We start from the raw sequence: 23,813 nt of genomic DNA, 5'->3' as shown, positions 1-23,813 counted from the left end.
CTAATGGGAATCTTCCAGTCAACACAGTTAATGTTGACAAATTAATAAAGAAGAATTATAATTTGGCTGACCCCGATCTGGAGATCTGATTATTGGGACAGATTTTAATGCTCACATTCTGCAGAATGGAGTGGTTAAAGTAGAAAAAACCGATTTTGGGTGGATTGTTTCGGAAGGTAAAAATAAACGATTCTAGCTATCCGTATATAATATAGAATTGGAGAGAGATAAGAAGCAGGACCTACCTTTGTATGTATATTGAATGCTGGGATGAGAATCTAAAACGGGTTATTGGTGACGAAAGCCACTATGAATAAGTGGCACGTTCAAAGAAGGGATTGTGAAGGAAATTGGCAGTGGTAAAATGCCAACAATTCGGCATGTGAGTTAAAACCACTCAAGCCAGTTAGACCAGCTAATTGTGTATATAGGCGAATTTTAGATTCTAACTCGTATTGGGTTAGATTAAAAGCAAAAACCACTTGGCTCTTTAAGGTTCGTATGAATAAAAAATAAGAATTCAATGCGAAAATAAAAAAAATGGAATTATTCAATTTGCCAGAGGAACAGACGATAAGATTTAAGACGCATTATGTAATATTAAAATAGAGAGGCAAGATGTGTTATCATCAGCGTACATATGTAAGTGATATCACGGAAAATTGTTTGGAGCCCATTTGAAAGCCACTCAACTAACCATAGTGCAGAAATTGATAGATTATCAAAAGAGTTAGCACATTTAAAAGAAACGCATATAAAACTGAGGGGATTAAATGTGCATCACATATCTGGTCATAATTCTTTAATTATGTGTATGTTATAGCCTGATTCCATTGCCGCATTAGTGGACTTTTTAAATGTGCCTGATTCCACTGGCGCATTAGCATTTAGCTAATGCTACTCCGACATGTGAGTGGCACGACCAGCTTATATGGGTTTGTTTACTTTTGAATTTTGGCAAATCCAAAAAAAATTAATTAAAATTAATGAATATGAGTTTACTAAACTCTGTAATGCTCAGCAGGACATACAAAATGCGACCGAGGCAATTGCCAACTTGGACGACAAGGAAGAGAAGCTGATTGTGTTGTTATGACGGGTTTGCAATGGAGACCACCACAGTTTCTAAAAAGGGCAAGGATCCCCGTATATGTGGAAGTAATTTTATGCCAGAGATCCAGCAGTAATGCATTGTGGTAGAATTTGCAGCGTGCGCTCTAGGTTTCAGTCATTTTTATACAAAATAGATTTTATATTCAAAAGACATCAAAAATTGCGCCAACCTTGCATATAGAAAACATCTGTTTTAGTAGTGGCACAAACAAAATATCGTTAAACATCGGTATTTTTCGGTTCAGGGCGAATGGTTTTTAATCGCATTTAATAATCGCATTTATTTTAAATGCGGCATTTTGCCTTATGGGATTTCCTGTGTAAATAAATGCGCATTAAGCTAAATGCGTTTTAATGCGCCAATGGAATCAGGCTATTAATCGTTGTAATTTTATTTAAATATACAGTACGTAAATGTAGCATATACAGACAATTGCAAACCAAAAATTTTGTTGGCTTTTTTACGTCGGTGACTTGGACTTGGGCCGACTGAGTTGCGTCCTGGGTATGCACGCCGGCTCAGCTCGCCGGATGGGGTGGGTTCTTTGGAAACCACTCCCTCCCCTACATAACGAGAATAAATTTATCGTGCCTTAGGAAAAAGATAGAGATCGTTCAGTTCGTTTTGTCATTTGTCGTCGCTGCCCACAAGCTTCTCAAGTAGCTAGTTCGAGCGCTTGACCGAATATCGATCGGAAGCGTGTGGCCTGCCCCTTCATACCTTCCGTATGCCGATGGAATGCCGCCGGCCACTGCAATGCGATCCCCTTATGTCAATGTCGTCAGTCGAAAGTTACGTCATTGTTCTTGACCCGAGTTTTTCCATTTGTGCCAGCTCCCCCTTTTATAAACGTTTACCAAGACATTATTGAGTTCTGCCTCATATTATAATTTATTGAAAAGATTTTTCATTAAAAAGGTGCGCATTTAATTGACAAATAAAAGAGTAAATTAGGGTGCCAAATTAATTAAATTGAGAAATATTCTACGCGGTGTATATAATATTTGTATCAACGTATAATAAAACTGTTGAGAATGAATAAATCTTTAAAGAATAATATTTTGAGTTAATTTATAAAAATAATAATAGGGATCTTACAGGACTTTAAATTTAATGTATGAGGATTCGATATATATCTAAATGTTTAAGTTGCACATAGATCTAGATATATACGCATATGTGTAAATATATATATATATATATATACTTTTGCTAGACAGTAAGTCGAACGCAACTCACTTACCCCTTTTTATTTCCATCGACGAGAGCTCTCATTGTGGTATTCTGGGTTTGGGAAATTAATTATACACATATTCATAAATATATTTATATTAGTGCAAATTCACTTAACATTATTACTAAAGTGTTGGATTAATTTATATAAAAAAATTATGTTAATTGTCATTTCTTGGGCAATTGCGCGATGTTGGTCTTATTTCACAAACAGAAGAAAAAAGTTATTCGCTTTATTGCGATACGAATTGCGAGGAAGAGAAGAGTTGACGGTAGCATTTCTAGCTGAGGTTTCTTCTGGTGGTTTTAATTACAAATAAAAACTTTGGTTTTTGGCTTGTATTTAATTGTTTGGTTATTATTGATGGGTGTTGTTGATTGTTTTGCCGAAATCGAAATTATAATAATGAAGTAATTGTTATTTTTTCACGGGTTGATATGTTAGTGGTGGCTCCTCTCTGGCCAATTGGCGGTGGCAGCTATGATTTTCTCCAGCTCGTGTCCGTGGTCCCGACGACTCTGCACAGATCGCTTGTACATCCGTAGGAAGTTCGGAATCAACATAAGGATCAAGAGTCCAATAATGAGGCACAAAACATTGTAGACTTTGGTTATGTCCTCCTTGTGGTCTACAATTTCGACGTTGTTCACTACGTTTGCCGTGTTGTTGCTTTCGAGGTTGTAGATCTCATGACATATAAGTTAGATTTCTATCGGGTTCTAAATTCGATCACTCGGATAGGTCCTCCGCGAGTACTGTTTTTGCCAGTAGAGGACTTAACGCGGTTCCTCGGTCGTTTCTGTCTCGACTCCCGATTCTCAATTATCTTGGACTATGACTGTCCGATTCGCAATCATCTTGGACTGTGACTGCCCGATTCGCAATTATCTTGGACTGTCTCTTCGAACCTAAGGTGGGGCTCTTTTATACCGGTGGTATTGCTTCCGGGTCATCTAAGTGTTCCCACTAAGGTACAGCATTTCCCCTATTTCTGGCTTAATGGCCCACTTCTGGATTCTGCTAGGTTTCATATTAATTGCTGCGTACACCTATTGCCTGCTGTATGTTCTAATGAATTGCTTACTCTGACCAATTCGTTGCTGGTTACTGTATTGGCCAATTTCGGTGTTTCGCCACCTGCACTCTACGGTGTCTTCTGTCTCTGGTTATTGTATCTATTTCTTTCTTGTTTTATTTCTTACCCCGCTCCCGTAACAGCTTTTCACAAAATGCTTAAGTATTAAAGCGCAATGTTAAATGAACAAATTGTTTATATATTATTAAATTTTGTATTTTATATGTCAATTAACTCCTCTTATCAATTATCACTCTTTTTCTTGCTGGCCCTTAGCAGAATGTTCAAGCATGAACACCGATAAATTTAAGTATATGAGCTGAACACAGCAGCCACTTGATTCAAACAAAATACATAAAAATGCACAACATGTAAAATGACCATCGCGAGCGGTCATAGAATGTCTTTGACTATAAGTGATATCAGGGTAGTTCTGATCTCCCCCATCGCACTTAAGAATGTTTTCCCAAGTTAGGGATAATAAAGGCACTCCGTGGGATATTATAAATAAGATAATAATACCGATTATAAGACTTTATGAGCTCTGTGCATGTCACTTTGTCAATCTTTCCAGAGTCGTAATTTACTGGTAATCTGTAAGTGCAGACCTCTTGATCCTCCAATTATTATCACTTAAAATGTTTCAAAATATAGCTCTCCCGCTCAGAGCAATCAGATGCGGTCTCTGCGTAGGCCATAGATAAGAATAGAACACGAATCACACCAATGTAATGTCATTTTTATGCTCGCGCACTCATTGATCGAGTTCAGCCGTTCAGTCGCAAAGAGGCGCATTTTGAAGAAGGTTGCCCTGCGCTTGAATTGGTCTTTGCATACATATGCGTGATCATGCATTCTCATACACGGAAGCATGTCTGCGTTTATTTCATTTCGTCGCATCAAGAATATTTTGCCTTTTGCTACTTTTCAAACTTGGTACACTAAAAATATGGGCGTATTTACTGTTTGGCACTTGGCGCTTGTATTTGAAATCTCTAGTTGTAGGGCGAGAGCGGGAGCCAACAAAGCTTTCGTCCGTTCGCCCTTGCGAATTCGCCCCGTCTCTCGCCACCGTAGCATAAGTTAGGTTCTAAGAGAAATTATTGAAATGTGATCAATCGAACGTCATCGTAGCCACTCCTTTTCGTCGTCGCTTTCGAAATAGTTGTTCTCAAGTTTCGCAAATTAAAATCGTCTCGAACAACTGCAGTCACGAGTTTTCGCGTTGTTAATACAAAACAGTGTTAAATTTTCATGGTGACCCCGACGTGATAGCAGTAGAGTTCGCGAGTTGTTTAATTTTTTTCGGTGAAAAACTAAAAACATTACCAACAATACCCAAAACCAATTTATTCGCGTCGGTTCGGCCAATAAATTAAGTTCAACAATATTTCGTCGCTGGAAATTTTCTGCCGTTCCTTGAGTTGCCCCAGACGTTTCTGCAAATTTAATTGCTTAATTTGCTGCTGCCGTATCATTCTCCGTTAGCATTTACCTAGGAAGAGCCGCTAGCCGCTTACACATACACATGCACACCGACACCCCTGCCGCTATTTCGAGTTATCTATGGTCGTTTTCGTTCTCGATCGCTGTAGCAGTGCAAATTTCGGTCTGCTTAAACGTTTGTTTGTTTTTTCGGTACGCTTGAGCTTGAGCGTTAGCTCCACGTAGTGCGTGCGTGCTGCATATTACTGTCGCAGGGTTTATATAAAAAATATAAAAACCCTATTTAAATATGTTTTGCTGACCTTCTCTCGGCACTTAGCTCCGCTACGCTGTGTGCGATCGGTATATTACTCGTTGATTTTTTTATTAGATTATTTAACAAATAAATAATATTAATAAAAATAAATATTAAACACATCTTTGATACCAACAAAATAAACACAAATAAACGCAATGGCAACTAAGGATATCGAAGAGCTTAAACACCAACGAGATGTTTGCATTAAAAGTATTAACCGAACTTATCGCCATTTAAAAGAAGCTAAATTATTAGTAAATCCGGTCGAGCTTGAGTGTCGATTAGAGATTCTAAATACGCACATTGAAAATGCTTCACTTTTGCAAAACCAAATAGAAGTGAAAGATACAAATATGTATACCGCGAAGAGTTGGAAGAGAGGGCCGTAATGACAAAGTCATTGCTGATTTCGATTTTAAATAAATGCAAACAAAATAATATCGAGAAATCCGCTCCGCCAGAAAATCGCCCGCCTCAATGCCGACTACCTAGCGTTGCTCTCCCAACTTTTAGCGGAAAACACTTCTAATTTAAAAATTTTATAAGCCTTTTCGAAACTTTCGTTGACAAAGATGACACTTTACACGATATTGAAAAATTCAATCATTTGATTTCGTGTTTAGCTGGAGACGCTTTAGGAACAGTTAGGGCCTTTCAAGTCACTGCCGAAAATTATCCCAAAGCCCTTGCTAGCCTAAAGCGGGTGTACGATAATGATTGTCTTATTTTTTTGACAACATATCGACACTTTTTAATTTGCAAAAAAATTTCCCAGCCTTCAGCTACAGCCTTGAGAACCCTCATCGACACGGTCACAGCCTTGTATGACTCCTTGCTGTCTATTGGGGATGATAGACGCATTACTAATGCTATTTTAATACATCTGGTAATGAGCAAGGTCGATGCAGGAACTAAAAGAAAAGAAGAAGAACAGTTAGATTATACTTCGCTTCCTCTTTGGAGCGAATGTGAGGCGGCCCTCAACAGGCGATACCAACACATGGAAGCGGAAGAGGCTTCCAAGCCCAAAACTGTTCAGCAGACCCAATCTAACCCTAAGAATAATGGAAATAGGAGTTTTGTCGCTGCCAGGAACGACTCTTTTCATTGCGTGTATTGCAACTCAGCTGAACATCAGATTGGAAACTGCACTTCCTTCGCAGCCCAAACAGTTCAGCAAAGATTCGATTTCGCTAAAAGAGCACCCTTATGCATTAACTGCTTAAGAAAGGGTCACACGGTCAAAAAATGCAAATCGAACAGATGTAGAGTGTGCAATTCCTCACATCACACTTTGCTACACATATATTCCCCAAACACAAATCTCGCGTTGCCACCCCCTTCTCAGCCCACGCTCATGCAGGAGTCTCCATCCATCGGCGCTGATACATTCTTTGAACTTTTATCTATTGGCCAGATAAAGCAGGGCCTGAATTCCCCATCTTACAAAAGACAGTTCTCGGCTGGATAGTGTCAGGGAGATGTGCCTCTGAAAATAATGTAAACGCTGAAAAAATGGTACATCTCAGCTGCCTGGAGGAAGCGTTGGAGTCAATTGACACAACCCTGCAGAAATTTTGGTCTGTGGAGGACTTGCCGCCCAAGGCTAAAGTCCATACTCCTGAGCAACAACTCTGTCAACAACACCACTCTGAGAAAAATAATCAAAGATTTTCGTCCGGTAGATTTTTGGTTCGTTTGCCGTTTAAACCTGACACAAATACTCTTGGTTCGTCATTCGAAGTTGCGAAACGTAGATTTTTGTCGCTAGAAAGGAAATTGTCAAAGGACCGTACTTTCACGCAGGTAGCGTTGAATGACATCTTGATGGTAGGCCCAACTATCCAAGAGGAGCTGTACTCGACTTTGTTTCGGCTTAGATTGCATAAGTTTGACCTTGCGGCCGACGTCAAAAAGATGTATCGCCAAGTGATGGTGGACGAAGCTGACCGAAACTTCCAGCTCATAGTATGGAGACGAGATCCTTCTGAGTCCCTGAAAATCTTTAAGTTGAACACCGTTACATATGGAACTTCGCCAGCACCGTTTTTGGCGATTCGGTGTTTAATGCGTCTGGAGAGATGGCGCAAGCAACTCATCCAAAAGCCGCAAAGGTTATTCAGAATGATTTTTATGTTGACGATTTGTTGACTGGCGCCGGATGCGTTGAGGACCTGCAAAGCCTTCGAGACGAAGTTTCTCAGGTCTTGCAAGAGGCAGGCTTTGAATTGGTAAAGTGGTTTTCAAACTGCCCAGAGTTATCCGCATCTGATACCGCTGTAATGCCACTTATGGCAGACTCAGACGTAACCAAGACTCTTGGCGTGGTTTGGTTACCGGTTAAAGACTACTTTCAATTTCGATTGGATGACTCTTTCCTGGATCTTCGGGCGACAAAACGAAATATTTTGTCGGTGACTGCTCGACTTTTCGACCCACTTGGCCTCTTGTGTCCTTTGGTCACAAAGGCAAAGATGTTGTTGCAGGAACTGTGGCTTCGAAAATTAGATTGGGACGAGTCGCTACCGATGCAGTTGCTCACGTCGTGGGAGACGTTTAAAGCGACGCTTCTGCAGCTGCCTAAAATTAAGGTATCGCGATTCGTCAACACAGATCCACAAGTCCCGATTCAAATACATGGTTTACAAACAGCTGAAGGTTTGAAAGTGTCTTTATTGACCGCCATCGAAAGTAGCTCCCCTCAAGACGAAAACTTTGCCTCGCCTTGAGCTGTGTGCAGCTCACCTTTTAGCAGATCTCTATAATAGTGTCAGGCCATTGCTAAATTGTCCTATTGAGAATGTTTTTCTGTAGACAGACTCCGAGATCACTTTACACTGGATCAAAACCAATCCATCGTCGTTGTCGGTTTTTGTTTCGAACCGGGTCGCAGAAATTTAGGAGTGGTCGGAGAAAGCAATTTGGAGACACGTTCCCACGAAAGTGTGGAGGATGTGACGTAGAGGAGCTTACAACGTCCATTTGGTTCGGTGGGCCTTCGTTCTTGCTAGACTCAGAAAATAATTGGCCTGTAAATAAACATTTCGAAATGCCGGCTGATGTAATGTCGATGGAGCTACGCAAATCGGCAATAGCTCTCGTAGTCAGCCCAGAGCCAAATTATGTGCTTCAGAAAATAAAGTCCTTTTCGTCGCACCTGAAGCTTCTGAGAGTGTTCGTGTGGGTTTTTCGTTTTATTCAGAGGTGCAGAAAGGTGTCGAAGCCCTTTGAAAAAAGTATTTCGCCAAGATAACTGGATTTCGCTTTTGATAAAATTGTCGAAGCTATCCAATTTTACGAGTTCGGAAAAATAAACCGGTAGCAACGAATATTCAAAAGTTAAACCCTTTTCTTCATGAAAATAAATTAGATTGGTGCTCAACGACATTGCTACGAGTTGGGGGTCGGTTATTGAATGCTCCTATTTTGCTGTCTAAAAGCTCACAGTTCGTCAGATCCTATGTGTCATACCTGCACGTTAAGAACTGTCACGCTGGCCCACGAGCTCTCGTAAGACGTCTGCGCGAAAAAATATGGCTAGTTAATTCTCAAGAAGTCTGCCGACGAACAGTTCGGTCGTACATGCGCTGCCTTCGCTGTGAGCCGTAACTCTTGACGCAAATTATGGGGAACTTGCCAGCAGATAGACTTCGAGCTTTCCGCCCGTTCAAAATTTGTGGCGTTGATTTTTGTGGTCCCTTCAGCAAAACGTATCGTATCCGTGGTAAGCCACCGTACAAGTCGTACGTGGCCCTGTTCGTCTGTTTTGCGTCCAAAGCGGTCCACTTAGAATTAGTGTTTGACCTAACCACTGATTCGTTCTTATTGGCATTTCAAAGGTTCGTGAGTCGTCGCGGGATTCCGGAGAAGGTGTGGTGCGACAACGCCACCAACTTCGTCGGCGCAGATCGCCACATGAGAGAGTTCCGAGCCCGTCTGAAGGAGCAGGGGGACGGTATCGAAACATTCGCATCAAAAAAAGGATGCGAGTTTGCGTTCATACCGCCCATAGCACCGCACTTCGGCGGACTATGGGAGGCAAAGTCTGCAAAGCACCTGTTCCTTCGGACGGTAGGCCAAGACCTCTTGACCGCGGAGGAGCTCGAAACTCTGCTCACCAGCGTGGAGGCCGTGCTCAACTCCAGGCCCCTCGGAGCCCTGACCCCGGGCATCTGCTCATTGGCGGCCCTCTTCTGGCCCCACCATCAGCGGCGTTCCCGGACCAGATCAGCCTGACCTGCTTGCGACGATGGCGAGGTTTCTCGTCCCTCAGGCACAGGTTTCGGCAGCGATGGTCCCGGGAGTACATCTCCAGCCTCCAGCAGCGATCCAAGTGGCACCAGGGCAACATGGGAGCGCTCGTCGTCGTCGCAGAAGACAACCTTCCGCCCCAGCAGTGGAGAATAGGTCGAGTGGTAGCGGTGCATGCCGGCGCCGATAGCAAGGTTCGCGTGGCGGACGTCACGACGCAGGACGGGGAGTATCGGCAAGCTGTCCACCGACCCTGTTGCCCGTTCTGGACTGAAGGACGTATTGTATTTAAATTACTAGTTGTAGGGCGAGAGCGGGAGCCAATAAAGCTTTCGTCCGTTCGCTCTTGCGAATTCGCCCCGTCTCTCGCCACCGTAGCATAAGTTAGGTTCTAAGAGAAATTATTGAAATGTGATCAATCGAACGTCATCGTAGCCATTCCTTTTCGTCGTCGCTTTCAAAATAGTTGTTCTCAAGTTTCGCAAATTAAAATCGTCTCGAACAACTGCAGTCACGAGTTTTCGCGTTGTTAATACAAAACAGTGTTAAATTTTCATGGTGACCCCGACGTGATAGCAGAAGACTTCGCGAGTTGTTTAATTTTTTTCGGTGAAAAACTAAAAACATTACCAACAATACCCAAAACCAATTTATTCGCGTCGGTTCGGCCAATAAATTAAATTCAACAATATTTCGTCGCTGGAAATTTTCTGCCGTTCCTTGAGTTGCCCCAGACGTTTCTGCAAATTTAATTGCTTAATTGAGCTTGAGCGTTAGCTCCACGTAGTGCGTGCGTGCTGCATATTACTGTCGCAGGGTTTATATAAAAAATATAAAAACCCTATTTAAATATGTTTTGCTGACCTTCTCTCGGCACTTAGCTCCGCTACGCTGTGTGCGATCGGTATATTACTCGTTGATTTTTTTATTAGATTATTTAACAAATAAATAATATTAATAAAAATAAATATTTAACACCTCTTTGATACCAACAAAATAAATACAAATAAACGCAATGGCAACTAAGGATATCGAAGAGCTTAAACACCAACGATTTAATGACAAAATCATTGCTGATTAAATAAATGCAAACAAAATAATATCGAGAAATCCGCTCCGCCCGCCTCAATGCCGTCTACCGAGCGTTGCTCTCCCAACTTTTAACGGAAAACACTCCAAATTTAAAAATTTTATATGCCTTTTCTAAACTTTCGTTGACAAAGATGACACTTTACACGATATTGAAAAATTCAATCATTAAATTTCGTGTTTAGCTGGAGACACTTTAGGAACAGTAAGGGCCTTTTAAGTCACTGCGGAAAATTATCCCAAAGCCTTTGCTAGCCTGAAGCGGGTGTACGATAATGATTGTTTTATTTTTTTTGACAACATATCGACACTTTTTAATTTGCAAAAAATTTCCCAGCCTTCAGCTACTGCCTTGAGAACTGTCATCGACACGGTCACAGCCTTGTATGACTCCTTGCTGTCTATTGGGGATGATAGACGCATTACTAATGCTATTTTAATACATCTGGTAATGAGCAAGGTCGATGCAGGAACTAAAAGAAAAGAAGAAGAACAGTTAGATTATACTTCGCTTCTTTTTTGGAGCGAATGTGAGGCGGCCCTCAACAGGCGATACCAACACATGGAAGCGGAAGAGGCTTCCAAGCCCAAAACTGTTCAGCAGACCCAATCTAACCCTAAGAATATTGGAAATAGGAGTTTTGTCGCTGACAGGAACGACTCTGTTCATTGCGTGTATTGCAACTCAGCTGAACATCAGATTGGAAACTGCACTTCCTTCGCAGCCCAAACAGTTCAGCAAAGATTCGATTTCGCTAAAAGAGCACCCTTATGCATTAACTGCTTAAGAAAGGGTCACACGGTCAAAAAATGCAAATCGAACAGATGTAGAGTGTGCAATTCCTCACATCACACTTTGCTACACATATATTCCCCAAACACAAATCTCGCGTTGCCACCCCCTTCTCAGCCCACGCTCATGCAGGAGTCTCCATCCATCGGCGCTGATACATTCTTTGAACTTTTATCTATTGGCCAGATAAAGCAGGGGCCTGAGTTCCCCATCTTACAAAAGACAGTTCTCGGCTGGATAGTGTCAGGGAGATGTGCCTCTGAAAATAATATAAAAGCTGAAAAAATGGTACATCTCAGCTGCCTGGAGGAAGCGTTGGAGTCAATTGACACAACCCTGCAGAAATTTTGGTCTGTGGAGGACTTGCCGCCCAAGGCTAAAGTCCATACTCCTGAGCAACAACTCTGTCAACAACACCACTCTGAGAAAAATAATCAAAGATTTTCGTCCGGTAGATTTTTGGTTCGTTTGCCGTTTAAACCTGACACAAATACTCTTGGTTCGTCATACGAAGTTGCGAAACGTAGATTTTTGTCGCTAGAAAGGAAATTGTCAAAGGACCGTACTTTCACGCAGGTAGCGTTGAATGACATCTTGATGGTAGGCCCAACTATCCAAGAGGAGCTGTACTCGACTTTGTTTCGGTTTAGATTGCATAAGTTTGACCTTGCGGCCGACGTCAAAAAGATGTATCGCCAAGTGATGGTGGACGAAGCTGACCGAAACTTCCAGCTCATAGTATGGAGACGAGATCCTTCTGAGTCCCTGAAAATCTTTAAGTTGAACACCGTTACATATGGAACTTCGCCAGCACCGTTTTTGGCGATTCGGTGTTTAATGCGTCTGGAGAGATGGCGCAAGCAACTCATCCAAAAGCCGCAAAGGTTATTCAGAATGATTTTTATGTTGACGATTTGTTGACTGGCGCCGGATGCGTTGAGGACCTGCAAAGCCTTCGAGACGAAGTTTCTCAGGTCTTGCAAGAGGCAGGCTTTGAATTGGTAAAGTGGTTTTCAAACTGCCCAGAGTTATCCGCATCTGATACCGCTGTAATGCCACTTATGGCAGACTCAGACGTAACCAAGACTCTTGGCGTGGTTTGGTTACCGGTTAAAGACTACTTTCAATTTCGATTGGATGACTCTTTCCTGGATCTTCGGGCGACAAAACGAAATATTTTGTCGGTGACTGCTCGACTTTTCGACCCACTTGGCCTCTTGTGTCCTTTGGTCACAAAGGCAAAGATGTTGTTGCAGGAACTGTGGCTTCGAAAATTAGATTGGGACGAGTCGCTACCGATGCAGTTGCTCACGTCGTGGGAGACGTTTAAAGCGACGCTTCTGCAGCTGCCTAAAATTAAGGTATCGCGATTCGTCAACACAGATCCACAAGTCCCGATTCAAATACATGGTTTACAAACAGCTGAAGGTTTGAAAGTGTCTTTATTGACCGCCAAATCGAAAGTAGCTCCCCTCAAGACGAAAACTTTGCCTCGCCTTGAGCTGTGTGCAGCTCACCTTTTAGCAGATCTCTATAATAGTGTCAGGCCATTGCTAAATTGTCCTATTGAGAATGTTTTTCTGTAGACAGACTCCGAGATCACTTTACACTGGATCAAAACCAATCCATCGTCGTTGTCGGTTTTTGTTTCGAACCGGGTCGCAGAAATTTAGGAGTGGTCGGAGAAAGCAATTTGGAGACACGTTCCCACGAAAGTGTGGAGGATGTGACGTAGAGGAGCTTACAACGTCCATTTGGTTCGGTGGGCCTTCGTTCTTGCTAGACTCAGAAAATAATTGGCCTGTAAATAAACATTTCGAAATGCCGGCTGATGTAATGTCGATGGAGCTACGCAAATCGGCAATAGCTCTCGTAGTCAGCCCAGAGCCAAATTATGTGCTTCAGAAAATAAAGTCCTTTTCGTCGCACCTGAAGCTTCTGAGAGTGTTCGTGTGGGTTTTTCGTTTTATTCAGAGGTGCAGAAAGGTGTCGAAGCCCTTTGAAAAAAGTATTTCGCCAAGATAACTGGATTTCGCTTTTGATAAAATTGTCGAAGCTATCCAATTTTACGAGTTCGGAAAAATAAACCGGTAGCAACGAATATTCAAAAGTTAAACCCTTTTCTTCATGAAAATAAATTAGATTGGTGCTCAACGACATTGCTACGAGTTGGGGGTCGGTTATTGAATGCTCCTATTTTGCTGTCTAAAAGCTCACAGTTCGTCAGATCCTATGTGTCATACCTGCACGTTAAGAACTGTCACGCTGGCCCACGAGCTCTCGTAAGACGTCTGCGCGAAAAAATATGGCTAGTTAATTCTCAAGAAGTCTGCCGACGAACAGTTCGGTCGTACATGCGCTGCCTTCGCTGTGAGCCGTAACTCTTGACGCAAATTATGGGGAACTTGCCAGCAGATAGACTTCGAGCTTTCCGCCCGTTCAAAATTTGTGGCGTTGATTTTTGTGGTCCCTTCAGCAAAACGTATCGTATCCGTGGTAAGCCACCGTACAAGTCGTACGTGGCCCTGTTCGTCTGTTTTGCGTCCAAAGCGGTCCACTTAGAATTAGTGTTTGACCTAACCACTGATTCGTTCTTATTGGCATTTCAAAGGTTCGTGAGTCGTCGCGGGATTCCGGAGAAGGTGTGGTGCGACAACGCCACCAACTTCGTCGGCGCAGATCGCCACATGAGAGAGTTCCGAGCCCGTCTGAAGGAGCAGGGGGACGGTATCGAAACATTCGCATCAAAAAAAGGATGCGAGTTTGCGTTCATACCGCCCATAGCACCGCACTTCGGCGGACTATGGGAGGCAAAGTCTGCAAAGCACCTGTTCCTTCGGACGGTAGGCCAAGACCTCTTGACCGCGGAGGAGCTCGAAACTCTGCTCACCAGCGTGGAGGCCGTGCTCAACTCCAGGCCCCTCGGAGCCCTGACCCCGGGCATCTGCTCATTGGCGGCCCTCTTCTGGCCCCACCATCAGCGGCGTTCCCGGACCAGATCAGCCTGACCTGCTTGCGACGATGGCGAGGTTTCTCGTCCCTCAGGCACAGGTTTCGGCAGCGATGGTCCCGGGAGTACATCTCCAGCCTCCAGCAGCGATCCAAGTGGCACCAGGGCAACATGGGAGCGCTCGTCGTCGTCGCAGAAGACAACCTTCCGCCCCAGCAGTGGAGAATAGGTCGAGTGGTAGCGGTGCATGCCGGCGCCGATAGCAAGGTTCGCGTGGCGGACGTCACGACGCAGGACGGGGAGTATCGGCAAGCTGTCCACCGACCCTGTTGCCCGTTCTGGACTGAAGGACGTATTGTATTTAAATTACTAGTTGTAGGGCGAGAGCGGGAGCCAATAAAGCTTTCGTCCGTTCGCTCTTGCGAATTCGCCCCGTCTCTCGCCACCGTAGCATAAGTTAGGTTCTAAGAGAAATTATTGAAATGTGATCAATCGAACGTCATCGTAGCCATTCCTTTTCGTCGTCGCTTTCAAAATAGTTGTTCTCAAGTTTCGCAAATTAAAATCGTCTCGAACAACTGCAGTCACGAGTTTTCGCGTTGTTAATACAAAACAGTGTTAAATTTTCATGGTGACCCCGACGTGATAGCAGAAGACTTCGCGAGTTGTTTAATTTTTTTCGGTGAAAAACTAAAAACATTACCAACAATACCCAAAACCAATTTATTCGCGTCGGTTCGGCCAATAAATTAAATTCAACAATATTTCGTCGCTGGAAATTTTCTGCCGTTTCTTGAGTTGCCCCAGACGTTTCTGCAAATTTAATTGCTTAATTGAGCTTGAGCGTTAGCTCCACGTAGTGCGTGCGTGCTGCATATTACTGTCGCAGGGTTTATATAAAAAATATAAAAACCCTATTTAAATATGTTTTGCTGACCTTCTTAGCACTTAGCTCCGCTACGCTGTGTGCGATCGGTATATTACTCGTTGATTTTTTTATTAGATTATTTAACAAATAAATAATATTAATAAAAATAAATATTTAACACCTCTTTGATACCAACAAAATAAATACAAATAAACGCAATGGCAACTAAGGATATCGAAGAGCTTAAACACCAACGATTTAATGACAAAATCATTGCTGATTAAATAAATGCAAACAAAATAATATCGAGAAATCCGCTCCGCCCGCCTCAATGCCGTCTACCGAGCGTTGCTCTCCCAACTTTTAACGGAAAACACTCCAAATTTAAAAATTTTATATGCCTTTTCTAAACTTTCGTTGACAAAGATGACACTTTACACGATATTGAAAAATTCAATCATTAAATTTCGTGTTTAGCTGGAGACACTTTAGGAACAGTAAGGGCCTTTTAAGTCACTGCGGAAAATTATCCCAAAGCCTTTGCTAGCCTGAAGCGGGTGTACGATAATGATTGTTTTATTTTTTTTGACAACATATCGACACTTTTTAATTTGCAAAAAATTTCCCAGCCTTCAGCTACTGCCTTGAGAACTGTCATCGACACGGTCACAGCCTTGTATGACTCCTTGCTGTCTATTGGGGATGATAGACGCATTACTAATGCTATTTTAATACATCTGGTAATGAGCAAGGTCGATGCAGGAACTAAAAGAAAAGAAGAAGAACAGTTAGATTATACTTCGCTTCCTCTTTGGAGCGAATGTGAGGCGGCCCTCAACAGGCGATAACAACACATGGTAGCGAAAAAGGCTTCCAAGCCCAAAACTGTTCAGCAGACCCAATCTAACCCTAAGAATAATGGAAATAGGAGTTCTGTCGCTGGAACGACTCTGTCGCCAGGAACGACTCTGTTCATTGCGTGTATTGCAACTCAGCTGAACATCAGATTGAAAACTGCACTTCCTTCGCAGCCCAAACATTTCAGCAAAGATTCGATTTCACTGAAAGAGCACCCTTATGCATTAACTGCTTAAGAAAGGGTCACACGGTCAAAAAATGCAAATCGAACAGATGTAGAGTGTGCAATTCCTCACATCACACTTTGCTACACATATATTCCCCAAACACAAATCTCGCGTTGCCACCCCCTTCTCAGCCCACGCTCATGCAGGAGTCTCCATCCACGTCGCATGTTTTGCATGCGAATGCATCGGATCGAGTCATTCTTGCAACTGCTGTTGTGAGCGTCCAAACCAAAAGCGGCGAGTTTGTATTAGCTCGAGCGTTGCTCGACTCTGGTTCACAAATAAATTTTGTGAAGTCGCGAGTAGGGAACATCAAATTTTTGGATTATGAAAAATATTTCTGGTTATCATCCGGATCAAGCGGTGAACACCAGCGGTTGGAGGGTGCCTGAAAATATTCAGTTGGCAGATCCATTCTTCTTCAAGCCCCAAAAAAAAGATATATGCTCATCGGCGCCGATACATTCTTTGAACTTTTATCTATTGGCCAGGTAAAGACAGTTCTCGGCTGGATAGTGTCAGGGAGATGTGCCTCTGAAAATAATATAAACGCTGAAAAAATGGTACATCTTATCTATGGTCGTTTTCGTTCTCGATCGCTGTAGCAGTGCAAATTTCGGTCTGCTTAAACGTTTGTTTGTTTTTTCGGTATGCTTGAGCTTGAGCGTTATATAAAAAATATAAAAACCCTATTTAAATATGTTTTTATTAGATTATTTAACAAATAAATAATATTAATAAAAATAAATATTTAACACCTCTTTGATACCAAAAAAATAAATACAAATAAACGCAATGGCAACTAAGGATATCGAAGAGCTTAAACACCAACGAGATGTTTGCATGAAAAGTATTAACCGAACTTATCGCCATTTAAAAGAAGCTAAATTATCAGTAAATCCGGTCGAGCTTGAGTGTCGATTAGAGATTCTAAATACGCACATTGAAAATGGTTCACTTTTGCAAAACCAAATAGAAGTGAAAGATACAAAAGATGTATACCGCGAAGAGTTGGAAGAGAGGGCCGTAATGACAAAGTCATTGCTGATTTCGATTTTAAATAAATGCAAACAAAATAATATCGAGAAATCCGCTCCGCCAGCAAACCGCCCGCCTCAATGCCGTCTACCGAGCGTTGCTCTCCCAACTTTTAACGGAAAACACTCCAAATTTAAAAATTTTATATGCCTTTTCGAAACATTCGTTGACAAAGATGACACTTTACACGATATTGAAAAATTCAATCATTAAATTTCGTATTTAGCTGGAGACGCTTTAGGAACAGTTAGGGCCTTTCAAGTCACTGCGGAAAATTATCCCAAAGCCCTTGCTAGCCTGAAGCGGGTGTACGATAATGATTGTTTTATTTTTTTTGACAACATATCGACACTTTTTAATTTGCAAAAAATTTCCAGCCTTCAGCTACTGCCTTGAGAACCGTCATCGACACGGTCACAGCCTTGTATGACTCCTTGCTGTCTATTGGGGATGATAGACGCATTACTAATGCTATTTTAATACATCTGGTAATGAGCAAGGTCGATGCAGGAACTATAAGAAAAGAAGAAGAACAGTTAGATTATACTTCTCTTCCTCTTTGGAGCGAATGTGAGGCGGCCAACACATGGTAGCGGAAGAGGCTTCCAAGCCCAAAACTGTTCAGCAGACCCAATCTAACCCTAAGAATAATGGAAATAGGAGTTTTGTCGCTGCCAGGAACGACTCTGTTCATTGCTTGTATTGCAACTCAGCTGAACATCAGATTGGAAACTGCACTTCCTTCGCAGCCCAAACAGTTCAGCAAAGATTCGATTTCGCTAAAAGAGCACCCTTATGCACCCTTATGCTTAAGAAAGGGTCACACGGTCAAAAAATGCAAATCGAACAGATGTAGAGTGTGCAATTCCTCACATCACACATTGCTACACATGTATTCCCCAAACACAAATCTCGCGTTGCCACCCCCTTCTCAGCCCACGCTCATGCAGGAGTCTCCATCCACGTCGCATGTTTTGCATGCGAATGCATCGGATCGAGTCATTCTTGCAACTGCTGTTGTGAGCGTCCAAACCAAAAGCGGCGAGTTTGTATTAGCTCGAGCGTTGCTCGACTCTGGTTCACAAATAAATTTTGTGACCGACGAGCTCAAAATTGCAAGAGAGGACGTGTGCATGAGCTTGCGAGGCATTGGTGGAACTAATGCCCAAGCCACAAAAAAATACACACGATTGTGAAGTCTCGAGTAGGGAACAGCCAGTTGTCGTCCAATTTTTGGATTATGAGAAATATTTCTGGTTATCATCCGGATCAAGCGGTGAACACCAGCGGGTGGAGGGTGCCTGAAAATATTCAGTTGGCAGACCCATTCTTCTTCAAGCCCCAAAAAATAGATATGCTCATCGGCGCTGATACATTCTTTGAACTTTTATCTATTGGCCAGATAAAGCAGGGGCCTGAATTCCCCATCTAACAAAAGACAGTTCTCGGCTGGATAGTGTCATGGAGATGTGCCTCTGAAAATAATGTAAACGCTGAAAAAATGGTACATCTCAGCTGCCTGGAGGAAGCGTTGGAGTCAATTGACACAACCCTGCAGAAATTTTGGTCTGTGGAGGACTTGCCGCCCAAGGCTAAAGTCCATACTCCTGAGCAACAACTCTGTCAACAACAATCTGAGAAAAATACTCAAAGATTTTCGTCCGGTAGATTTTTGGTTCGTTTGCCGTTTAAACCTGACACAAATATTCTTGGTTTGTCATACGAAGTTGCGAAGCGTAGATTTTTGTCGCTAGAAAGGATATTGTCAAAGGACCGTACTTCCACGCAGGTAGCGTTGAATGACATCTTGATGGTAGGCCTAACTTTCCAAGAGGAGCTGTACTCGACTCTGTTTCGGTTTAGATTGCATAAGTTTGCCCTTGCGGCCGACGTCAAAAAGATGTATCGCCAAGTGATGGTGGACGAAGCTGACCGAAACTTCCAGCTCATAGTATGGAGACGAGATCCTTCTGAGTCCCTGAAAATCTTTAAGTTGAACACCGTTACATATGGAACTTCGCCAGCACCGTTTTTGGCGATTCGGTGTTTAATGCGTCTGGAGAGATGGCGCAAGCAACTCATCCAAAAGCCGCAAAGGTTATTCAGAATGATTTTTATGTTGACGATTTTTTGACTGGCGCCGGATGCGTTGAGGACCTGCAAAGCCTTCGAGACGAAGTTTCTCAGGTCTTGCAAGAGGCAGGCTTTGAATTGGCAAAGTGGTTTTCAAACTGCCACTTATGGCAGACTCAGACGTAACCAAGACTCTTGGCGTGGTTTGGTTACCGGTTAAAGACTACTTTCAATTTCGATTGGATGACTCCTTCCTGGATCTTCGCGCGACAAAACGAAATATTTTGTCGGTGACTGCTCGACTTTTCGACCCACTTGGCCTCTTGTGTCCTTTGGTCACAAAGGCAAAGATGTTGTTGCAGGAACTGTGGCTTCGAAAATTAGATTGGGACGAGTCGCTACCGATGCAGTTGCTCACGTCGTGGGAGACGTTTAAAGCGACGCTTCTGCAGCTGCCTAAAATTAAGGTATCGCGATTCGTCAACACAGATCCACAAGTCCCGATTCAAATACATGGTTTCGCTGACGCTTCCATGCGAGCTTATGGAGCGTGCATCTCTGCTCGAACTCAAACAGCTGAAGGTTTGAAAGTGTCTTTATTGACCGCCAAATCGAAAGAAGCTCCCCTCAAGACGAAAACTTTGCCTCGCCTTGAGCTGTGTGCAGCTCACCTTTTAGCAGATCTCTATAATAGTGTCAGGCCAGTGCTAAATTGTCCCACTGAGAATGTTTTTCTGTAGACAGACTCCGAGATCACTTTACACTGGATCAAAACCAATCCATCGTCGTTGTCGGTTTTTGTTTCGAACCGGGTCGCAGAAATTAAGGAGTAGTCGGAGAAAGCAATTTGGAGACACGTTCCTACGAAAGTGTGGAGGATGTGACGTAGAGGAGCTTACAACGTCCATTTGGTTCGGTGGGCCTTCGTTCTTGCTAGACTCAGAAAATAATTGGCCTGTAAATAAACATTTCGAACTGCCGGCTGATGTAATGTCGATGGAGCTACGCAAATCGGCAATAGCTCTCGTAGTCAGTCCAGAGCCAAATTTTGTGCTTCAGAAAATAGAGTCCTTTTCGTCGCACCTGAAGCTTCTGAGAGTTTTCGTGTGGGTTTTTCGTTTTATTCAAAGGTGCAGAAAGGTGTCGAAGCCCTTTGAAAAAAGTATTTCGCCAAGAGAACTGGATTTCGCTTTTGATAAAATTGTCGAAGCTATCCAATTTTACGAATTCAGGGACGACATAAGTAAAATTCGGAAAAATAAACCGGTAGCAACGAATATTCAAAAGTTAAACCCTTTTCTTCATGAAAATAAATTAGATTGGTGCTCAACGACATTGCTACGAGTTGGGGGTCGGTTATTGAATGCTCCTATTTGCTGTCTAAAAAAAGCTCACAGTTCGTCAGATCCTATGTGTCATACCTGCACGTTACGAACTGTCACGCTGGCCCACGAGCTCTCGTAAGACGTATGCGCGAAAAAATATGGCTAGTTAATTCTCAAGAAGTCTGCCGACGAACAGTTCGGTCGTGCATGCGCTGCCTTCGCTGTGAGCCGTAACTCTTGACGCAAATTATGGGGAACTTGCCAGCAGATAGACTTCGAGCTCTCCAATATTTGTGGCGTTGATTTTTGTGGTCCCTTCAGCACAACGTATCGTATCCGTGGTAAGCCACCGTTCAAGTCGTACGTGGCCTTGTTCGTCTGTTTTGTGTCCAAAGCGGTTTACTTAGAATTAGTGTTTGACCTAACCACTGATTCGTTCTTGTTGGCATTTCAAAGGTTCGTGAGTCGTCGCGGGATTCCGGAGAAGGTGTGGTGCGACAACGCCACCAACTTCGTCGGCGCAGATCGCCACATGAGAGAGTTCCGAGCCCGTCTGAAGAAGCAGGGGGACGGTATCGAAACATTTGCATCAAAAAAAGGATGCGAGTTTGCGTTCATACCGCCCATAGCACCGCACTTCGGCGGACTATGGGAGGCAAAGTCTGCAAAGCACCTGTTCCTTCGGACGGTAGGCCAAGACCTCGAAACTCTGCTCACCAGCGTTGAGGCCGTGCTCAACTCCAGGCCCCTCGGAGCTCTTAGCAGCGACCCGAACGACGGCGAAGCCCTGACCGGCTCATCGGCGTCCCTCTTCTGGCCCCACCATCAGCGGCGCTCCCGGACCAGATCAGCCTGACTTGCGACGATGGCGAGGTTTCTCGTCCCTCAGGCACAGGTTTTGGCAGCGATGGTCTCGGGAGTACATCTCCAGCCTCCAGCAGCGATCCAAGTGGCACCAGGGCAACATGGGAGCGCTCGTCGTCGTCGCAGAAGACAACTTTCCGCCCCAGCAGTGGAGAATAGGTCGAGTGGTAGCGGTGCATGCCGGCGCCGATAGCAAGGTTCGCGTGGCGGACGTCACGACGCAGGACGGGGAGTATCGGCAAGCTGTCCACCGACCCTGTTGCCCGTTCTGGGCTGAAGGACGTCGTCCCTTTAGAGGGGGCGAAGTTTGCGCACTTGGCGCTTGTATTTGAAATCTCCAGTTGTAGGGCAAGAGCGGGAGCCAATAAAGCTTTCGTCCGTTCGCTCTTGCAAATTCGCCCCGTCTCTCGCCACCGTAGCATAAGTAAGGTTCTAAGAGAAATTATTGAAATATAGAAAGGTAGTGATCAATCGTCAAACGTCATCGTAGCCACTGCTTTTCGTCGTCGCTTTCGAAATAGTTGTTTTCAAGTTTCGCAAATTAAAATCGTCTCGAACTACTGCAGTCACGAGTTTTCGCTTTGTTAGTACAAAACAGTTTTAAATTGGGTTATGATACAAATATGAATATTATATGTTATAATATATTTTACAAATTCAAATCAGTGGTAGCAGTAAAATGTTTTACATATATGTTTGTATTCGAATTAATTAAAATCAGTCCACTGTGATGGGAACAGGTCATATGGCAGTCGTGTCACTTAAAACACCGACTGCTCTTCAGTGGTTGAGAAAACTTCAATCTAAATCAGCTCTTGTCGAAGTTTTGCGAGCGGTTAATGCCTGCATACTTTACCGACGATTGTTTTTAAGGGGAGCGGGCTTTTAGGACACTTGTTTTAAATGTAGTGTTTAGTGATCTTTGGTTGATTTATTTTTTAATGATTCGCAGTGTAATTTTAATTGTCTTTAAACAAGTAAAAAATAATAAAATACTTTTTATATTTTTGTAAAGGAAAAGGGCAACCTTCTTCAAAATGTGCCTCTTTGCGACTGAACGGCTGAACTCGATCAATGAGTGCGCGAGCATAAAAATGAGAATAAGAATGAGAGAATGCACACGAAGTGCCGTGGCCTGCTGCTGTTACCACGGGGGGCCTCCCGCTTTCAATTTTTTTGTGTCCAAATTCGTTGCATGAAATGACCAGACTATATATTGTATGGTTAGTTCCAAAATACAGCCCGATCAAGCGACGACTGAGCTTGTGGACAGACGTTTGATGTTTATTCTTGTTATATTTGAGAGGGAAGAAGCTAACCAAGAACCACAGCCAATCCGACGTGTTCATGCTGGACCCTTTTACCTCAGCTTAAGACCTTTCAGTACTAGGGCACTAGTATAGTTAATAGTTAAAAATTAATTCATTTATCCTCGATCTTTAAATACTTTTAGCATTTTCAATTTCCATTTTCTTAGCTTATATCTCAGTGTATTTTATTTCCAAATTTTATGGTACTGGTAACTGTTGTGTTGGCAGCAGTTGAAAATGTGAGTCAAAGTCTCAGTGCAGCAACTAGATTCCTGCACAGTTTATTTATAAATAAATAATAATAATAATAAATAATTTTTTTTTTTTTTTGCCGGCGACCTATCTGTTTGTTATTAAATGTTTAAATAATATAATCTATCAAAAGAATTTAATCGCAGGAAAATTATTTTATGTTGTTTTGTTTTTCTTTGAAGAGTTTTTAAGAATTTTGGATAACGGAGCAACGAGAGAGAGAAATAGACGCACTTTTGTGAAGCTCCGCTTTAAAGACCGAAAAACACCTTAAACTCGGCTTAAAAAAATTAAAAACTGCTTACGGCAGCAGCATAAATAAGCGTAAAACACATTAAAGTTCTTGTTGCCCGGAATAAATCGGTTTTAAGCAGTAAAATCGCTTCTTAATAAATCCACAATTTTAAGTGCAACAACAAACCATTAAAGAAACAGTGCATAGCAAAACACAAGAGCACAGAGACAAAACGCTCAACACATCAAAACACTCAACTTTCTCGTCACCAACACAAAAATGTCTTCAGCAGCAGAGCGACTTAGGAACGAAACTCACTCCGATCTGAAGGGAGCCCGTGACTCCGTTGTTCAACTGCTTCACACGATCGACCTCAGATTTTCCGAGCTAAAGGAAAGTCTTGCAGGGGAGATCCGTGATGGCAAGGCACGTATAACCGGCACTCTGGAAGAAAAATTTAAGTTAATAGCAGCTGACTGCAACAAACTTTCACTGAGAGTAACTCAATTGGAG

At 42.9% G+C, this 23,813-nt stretch overlaps 1 protein-coding gene across 1 annotated transcript; it reads left to right on the top strand.

Annotated features, from left to right (window-relative positions):
• Nucleotides 1-465: 465 nt before the first annotated feature.
• LOC128263916 (uncharacterized) lies at nt 466-10,727 on the top strand. Its single transcript, XM_052999192.1, has 3 exons — nt 466-495; nt 9,007-9,697; nt 10,693-10,727. Exons 2-3 carry the CDS (start codon nt 9,151-9,153, stop codon nt 10,725-10,727), a joined length of 582 nt encoding a protein of 193 aa, XP_052855152.1. The 5' UTR covers nt 466-495; nt 9,007-9,150.
• The last annotated feature ends 13,086 nt before the right edge of the window (nt 10,728-23,813 follow it).

This window comes from Drosophila gunungcola, unplaced genomic scaffold, assembly GCF_025200985.1.
Source record: "Drosophila gunungcola strain Sukarami unplaced genomic scaffold, Dgunungcola_SK_2 000026F, whole genome shotgun sequence".
NCBI lineage: Eukaryota > Metazoa > Arthropoda > Insecta > Diptera > Drosophilidae > Drosophila > Drosophila gunungcola.
This window is presented reverse-complemented; position numbering and strand designations above follow the sequence as displayed.